The sequence below is a fragment of the Mus caroli genome, unplaced genomic scaffold (genome assembly GCF_978045245.1).
Source record: "Mus caroli unplaced genomic scaffold, Mus_caroli_1 scaffold_8, whole genome shotgun sequence".
In the NCBI taxonomy this organism is placed as follows: Eukaryota; Metazoa; Chordata; class Mammalia; order Rodentia; family Muridae; genus Mus; species Mus caroli.
Window position 1 is genome coordinate 102739232 of NW_028227263.1, and position 7138 is coordinate 102746369.

The window sequence follows — 7138 nt, forward strand, 5'->3', positions numbered from 1 at the left end:
ATGGTGGGGATCCCCAAATCCAGATGGCTCCTAGGCCCACCCTCTCTGCCATGTGACCAGAGGGTTGTGCAATCCAGACCCCTCCCAGAGGGGATTTTTGAGGAGGGCCCCCATGGCCCGCCCCTGGGGGGTGGGTGGGCGGGGGCTGGACCAAATATATATAGGGGTGGTGGCCAGAGCCAGCCTAGCCTGCTCTGAACCACCATGCTTGCTCTGGAGGCTGCACAGTAAGTGGGTAACCCCCAAACCTGTTCTTGGGACCCCCACCCCACTCAGCACAGCATCCTCAGCTTCTGTGGCACCCAGAGGCAGATGATGAGGGGGTGATTCTCCATCAGCTCTGTCTTCCTAGACAAGGTTCCAGAGATGGCATGTTCTGGAGACACCCCCACTCCACAACCCGCCCTGACCCCATCCTGCCTAGGTGCTCCCAGGTGTGCCGTCTGTCCTTGACAGTATTGCATGGCTCATTTCCTGGCCCTCTGCACCTTGAGTTCTGTCTGTTTCTAGTTTCTTCTGTCCGGCGTTTCCTTTGGGTCTTAGTTCTGCCCTGGCTGCCCATCCTGGGGCACCAGAAATGAACTGCTTGGCTCATCCCCCCCACCCTCCCTCCACACACACACATACCTCCCCTACTGTATTCCTTGCTAGCCTGGCTCTTTAGTTCCTTGCTGCTCCTAGTCTCAGCCAGACTTATTAAGACACTCAAACCCAGTTTTCTGGCCACCCTGTCCCCAGCTGTCTGGGGACTTTCTCCCCTACTTTCCCTGCCTCCCCCAGTGTCTGTGCATGCAAATCCCAGGGAGAGTGGGGGACATTTGCCTGGCACCCGCCCCCTACTTCCTGTCCCAATAGGGTTGTGGGGGGGGGGCCTGGGGGAGAAGGCTGGGCGCACACAGGGACAGCCCACAGACTGCAGAGCTGTGGTGGGTGATCACAGCTGCCACCATCTCCCCTCTGGGCCCCACAACCACTTTGAGACTCAGGTGGCTGAGGGCGGCCCTGACATGCCCCTGTGTCTCTCTCCTGCCAGGCTGGATGGCCCACACTTAAGCTGTTTGGTGAGTTGGAGCCCCCACCCCCACCCCCGGGTATGTAGCGGCCCAGTGTAGCCCATGGGAACTAACCTTACTTAGATCATCTACTTCTGGCCTCAGTTTCCAGTCTCTGTCTCTCTGTCTCCCCCGACCCCCATCCCCACCACACCTTTCTGTTATTTTTCTCAAACTCGGGGCTACTTCTGAGACCTTGTGTACCTGTCTAGCCCTGTATGGCCTCTTCTTTGGAGTTATGGATCTTACACCTTTTAACTGTAGTATTTTGGACACTATTTTCCCCAACATTTTTGAACTCATAACCCAACAATGAGGCTTTTTCTATGGTGGTGGCGAAGCCCTTCTGCCTTGAGTTTTGTTGGCCTTTGTTGGTTTGGTTTGGTTTGAACTGAGATAGGATTTCTCCTGTCTGGCTTTCAAACTCCCTAGGTACCCCTCAGGACTGGGGATGTCCACGAGAGACACCTGACTCCTAGGTTATTTAGAATTGATGTCTTGGGTGTGCATCAGTGAGTGCCTTCATGGTGTATACCTCTGTAGCCATTACCAGACCCAGATCTAGAAATTTTCCATTGTTCTGGAGTCCCTTCCTAGGCGGACTCACCCCATATTTTATACTGGTTCATTTGAATGTTTAAAGTGACTCATATTTAGGTCTGTGGGGCACCTGGCTTCTTTCCTTCCATGGTGTGTTAGGTACCTGTTCTTTCCCTTTGCTGCATGGTCCACCGCCCACCAGAGCGGCCATAGTTTGTTTATCCCACTTGCTGAGATGCTTGTGATCTGGGGTCTGAGCAGAGCTGCCTGAGGATGCTCTGCGCACACAGGTTTCCATCCCCACTGCACGAACAGGAGGGGTTGTTCGAGAGTCAATCTGCTCCAAGTCTAGTCTCCACTGCCTCTACAATGGCTGTGGCTGAAGCAGCATGCAGTTGTTGAGATGAACTGGTGTTAAAGAAGGTGGTGAATGCATGTCACCCCATACTCATTGGATGAGGCTAAACAGCTGCTCCAAGCTCTGGGCCAGCCTGAGCTACGGAGTGAGTTTCTTGGGTACCAGTTCCATTCTGGACACTACCAGGTTTCCTTGAGGGGTCAGAGCCTTAGCAGATGCTAGCTTCTGTGTGTGTCTTATTCATGGATTCAGCCTCTGTGTCTCGATCTGTTTCTGTCCCCATCAGCCCTTCCCTTCTCTCACCTGTCTGTCAGTCTTCCCCAAGGTTGGGGAGGGAGTGTCTCCAAGGCCTGAGATGACCCTGTCCTCACTCTGCCAGTACCCAGAAGGAGTCTTCTACGACCTGGACAGCTGCAAGCCCTTCAGTTACCCAGATTCAGATGGGGGCCTTGGTGAGTGACCCCAGCTTCATGCCACCTTGGGCCCAGTTCACAGAGGGTGACCTAAGGCTCATGGGAGCTTTCCCCAAGCAGGGCAGCCCCTCCCCAAGCCACCTCCTCCCCCACCTCCTGCCCATCTGCTCCCCCATGCAAATTCTGGGGTCAGAGATTTGCACAGCTTACAAAGGCCCCTCTGTGTGGGACCTTGAGGTGCGGGTCTTCTGACCTCCTTCAGCTACTAACTCTGACCCTTCTCCCAGACTCTACATGGGGTTGGACAGAGGCCCCGCCTGCTCCTGCCATCGCTCCCTATGAAACCTTCGATCCTGCTACGGGTGCCTTTAGCCACTCCCAGACTGTTCAGCTCTGTTATAGCCATGGTCCTACCCCCTCCACCTATAGCCCCATGGGGACCCTCGACCCAGTCCCCAGCTTGGAGGCCCCGGGGGGGCCTGGTCTCCAGGTATACCCCCCAGAGGACTTCACCAGCCAGGTGAGGAGCCGGGACAGCTTAGAGGGAGAGCTCCCACTTTACATTTCTTGTACAACCCCTGAGATGAACTTCTGGATTGGGGGAGGGGGGAGCACAAGAACACCCTTCCAAGGTAGCTCAAGTGTCCCCTGGGCTCCGCACTGTATACATCAGTTCAGAAGGCAGGTCCTACCCATGCCATCTACTGGCTGTATAGCTTGGGGCAACTGCCTCAACCTCTCTGGTGTACTGGGTCAAGAACCAAGGCTAGTGTCCACACTGTACAGGAAGATGTAGATCCAAGTAGTGAGAGCCACAGAGGTGGGGAGGACAGAGGGAGTGCTGTGCATGTGACCCTGGGCAGAGATGGGGAGGACCAAGAGTGATGTGCAGGTGACCCTGGTCTCCCACAGACCCCGGGCTCCTTGGCTTATGCTCCATACCCCAGCCCTGTGCTATCAGAGGAAGAAGACATCCTGCTGGACAGCCCTGCCCTGGAGGTCTCGGACAGTGAGTCAGACGAGGCCCTCTTGGCTGGCTCCGAGGGGAGGGGATCTGAGGCAGGTATGTGGGGTGGAGATTTAGTGGGGATGCTGACTGGGTGTGGGGGAGAGGATGCAGGAACCAGAGCGCCCTAAACACTAATACTTCCCAAGGAAGTTCCCGGATCCATGCTGGTTGTTGCCTGTGTGACCTTGGTCAAGGGCATCGACCTTTCTGTGCCTCGGTTTCCGTTGTGCACAAAGACACAGTAACAGCCAAAGGAAACCCAATATATACCTACAGTCCCCCTCCCCTCAGACCTCTGTGTCTGACAACCTTTCAATTCAATTATTCTCTGTTGGACCTTAATTTTCCGTATGTAAAACCAGTCATCTTATGTATACTCCCACACTCACTGGAGGGATTCTAGGCACGGGGCTCTATCACTGAGCCAAGCCTCATCCTCTTACTTTTAAAAGACAGTCTCCCTAAGTTACCTAGGCTGATCTTGAACTTGGTGATCTTTCCTCAGCCTCTGGAGTAGTTGGAGCCAACCAGGCTCAACTCCATTGTGAAAACTAAGGGTGGCGAGGGGCCGTAGATTTGGGGGTTCCTTTAACGGACTTCCCCCTCTTAACGCTGGTATCCAACACCCTGCAGGTGCACGCAAGAAGCTGCGCTTGTACCAGTTCTTGCTGGGGTTGCTCCTACGCGGGGACATGCGCGAGTGCGTGTGGTGGGTGGAGCCAGGTGCCGGCGTCTTCCAGTTCTCCTCCAAGCACAAGGAGTTGTTGGCTCGCCGCTGGGGCCAGCAGAAGGGCAACCGCAAGCGCATGACGTACCAGAAACTGGCCCGAGCGCTGCGCAACTATGCCAAGACAGGCGAAATCCGCAAGGTCAAACGCAAGCTCACCTACCAGTTTGACAGCGCGCTGCTGCCAGCCGCCCGGCATGTTTGACAGCGCGCTGCTGCCAGCCTCCCGGCATGTCTGAGCATTCCGCTAAGGACCCCTTTCTGGCCCCTAAGTCCCATGGAGCCTCATATGAGGGTAGTCAGGGTTCTCAGCTCTCCCTAGGGCCTCCCCAGAGTTTCCTGTGCCATGTATAGGATTCCAATCTAGGATGGTCGTGTTTGAGGGCGCACTGGCCATTCTACACGGTTTCAGAATGGCAGGTTTCTCGGGGGCGGGGGCATGGGGGGACCCTGGTGTCCTCTACGGTTCCAGAAACCGCAGATACTTCTTGCGAGTCCTGTGAGCTCACATGCCATCTCACCAGCAGGTGGCGCTGTCCACAGCCCCCCAAACCCTTGTTTTGTTGGCCAGATAGGTCGGTCTCTCTGTACTCCCCCTGAAGCCCTTGTTAGATCTGAGGTTTAGTTATGTTTGGAGTTCTCTGAGAACCCTGTGCCACCTGTGTGTGACTTTTCTCTGCGTCCGTTTATGACTTTTGTTTGTTTGAGACAGGGTCTCATTATGTAGCTCAGGCTGGCCCCCAACTTGTAGCAATCGTCCTGCCTCGGCCTCCTGAGTGCTGGGGTGACAAGGGTGCGCCATCACACCAGGCTTTTTCCTTTTTTGAGAGATTTTACTATGTAACTCGGGCTGGGCTATTCTTAAGCTAGTGGTGGTCCTCATGCCTCAGGCTCCTCTTGCCTCAGGCACCCCTTGGGACCCTCTGGGATCTATGTCCGAGATGAATTATTGCTGGGTAAGGTAGGGTGGGAGGTTCAGTGAATCTTATCGGTTGGGCCCTCCCTTCTGGGATTTCTTGATCATATGGGAAGTTCTCTAGGCTCTCAGCAGCCCTGCATTCACACACTGACTGTTTGAGGCGCAACCTGTATGTTGTGTTTGAGGGGGATGTGTGGCAGAGGTATGGCTGTGGCAAGGCTGGTGCCTTTTATTTTTGAGACTGAGTCTTATGTAGCTCAGGCTGGTCTTGAACTCACTCTCACTATGTAGCTGGGGATGACCTTGAGCCCTTGCCTCAGCCAGAATGCTCAGATGTCAGGCAGTGCGCCACGTGACTATTTCTTTCCATTGTCTTGTCTTGTCTTCTTTTTTTTTTTTTTTTTTTTTTTTTTTTTTTTTGGTTTTTCAAGACAGGGTTTCTCTGTGTAGCCCTGGCTGTTCTGGAACTCACTCTGTAGACCAGGCTGGCCTTGAACTCAGAAATCCACCTGCCTCTGCCTCTTAAGTGCTGGGATTAAAGGCGTGCACCACCACACCTGGCCTTCTTTCCTTTTTCTTAAGTCAAGGTCTATTTGTGTAGCCCAGGCTGGCTTCAAGCTCATAACACTCTTCCTGCCTCTGTGTCTGGAACTATGAACATATCTTACTACACTGTGCTTACCCACGCCATGGGTAGACAGACTTCTAGAGTTGGTCAACCCCCACCCACAAGGCAGGCAAATTAAGTCCCTGCAGGTGCTTTCTTCGGAGGAAAGCCTGCCTGCCTGTGTTCACAGTGATCTGTCAAGCTAGAGAGCACTCCCACCATCCAGATATCTAAGTGTGAATCTTTGGACAACTGGTGACTTCTGGCCAGCTTTTCTGGGGCCGGCCTCTGTCCAGGCATCTGCCCAGGACCCTGCTCAGTGTCTGTCCATCTCACACCAGTGACTTCCTCACACCCCCCTGTTCCGGCCCAGTCTTTTCCGTTCAAGTGCTACAGGCCAAGTAGGCTCAAACTGTGGGTTTGTCTTGGGCATCCACAGCAGAATCAGAACCCAGAGCTTTGAAGCCTGAGTGAGGGGAGGGGGGCACTCAGGCTTCCGTCTCTCTGAGAAACAGACGATGAAGGGGCCCTTCAAACTCTTTGCAACCCCGGTGAGCCTCCACGATGAGCCTAGACACACCAGAACTCACCTCTGTGGGTGGCCGGGAGGGGGAACAGGGTCATGGAAGATCCAGATGTCCATGTGGTCAAGGCTAAACTGTACTAAATAAAATTATTTCTCATCATCACTATACATGCATAATAAATAAAGTGTACATCAAAATTAAGCCGTCTTGGGACCCTTTCTTAGGAACTGCCCCCTGTCCCTCTACATGAACTCTTCTGAGACTGTGGCAGTGGTAGGGAGGGAGGGGGAGGGAGGGAGGAAGGTGGTGGGCCAGGCTAGGGCTTGAATGAGGAAACCATTGTTTCCCACCTTGCTTTTCTGCTCACCCCTCCATTCCAGACGTCTGACTGTTCGGTTGTTGTTGTTGTTGTTTTTTTAAAGATAGGCTCTTCCTTACGTTGTAGTTCAGGCTGGTCTTGAAGTCACTCCAATGGCCCTGTCTCAGCTCAGTCTCTGGAATTCCGGGATACAGGGGTGTGTTACTACAATGGGTTGCTGTGCAACTTGCCTGCTCCCTAGGGAGCGAGGTGGAAGTTTTTGCACCGCAACCAATGGCGTGACAGGACTTTGTGCCCCCAGAAGCCGGGAAGCTTCCGGCTGTTAGGGGATTTTTTTTTTAAAGTAGAAAGGAGGGAGGGACACAAAGAGTAAAAAAAGGTGGTGGTGGTGGGGGACAGGGACGGACAGCTTGTCTTCGATACCCTGGTCCCTTCCTCTGACACCCTTCTGGGTCAGCCACACCTGTGGTTCCCCAAGTGTCCCTCTCCTCCTCCTTACCCGCTCTTCCCCTCTGGTGCTGGGAAGGAGCCGGGCCCGGGCAGCCCTCCAGGGCCTTCCCGGCCTCTCTGCACTTGGCCGGTGACGGGCAGCCGGCCAGGCCGCTCCCATGGGGACCCGGATCAGAACAGGGCGGGAGGGACACCGAGAACTCTTCCCTGAGGCCGG

The 7138-nt window shown here is 54.5% G+C and overlaps 1 protein-coding gene across 1 annotated transcript; it reads left to right on the top strand.

Moving 5' to 3' along the window:
• Positions 1 to 204: 204 nt before the first annotated feature.
• On the top strand, positions 205 to 5367 carry Spib (Spi-B transcription factor). Its single transcript, XM_021169045.2, has 6 exons — positions 205 to 227; positions 1034 to 1061; positions 2330 to 2402; positions 2651 to 2883; positions 3276 to 3426; positions 4006 to 5367. The coding sequence occupies exons 1-6, from the start codon at positions 205 to 207 to the stop codon at positions 4302 to 4304; spliced, it is 807 nt and encodes a 268-aa protein (XP_021024704.1). The 3' UTR covers positions 4305 to 5367.
• The last annotated feature ends 1771 nt before the right edge of the window (positions 5368 to 7138 follow it).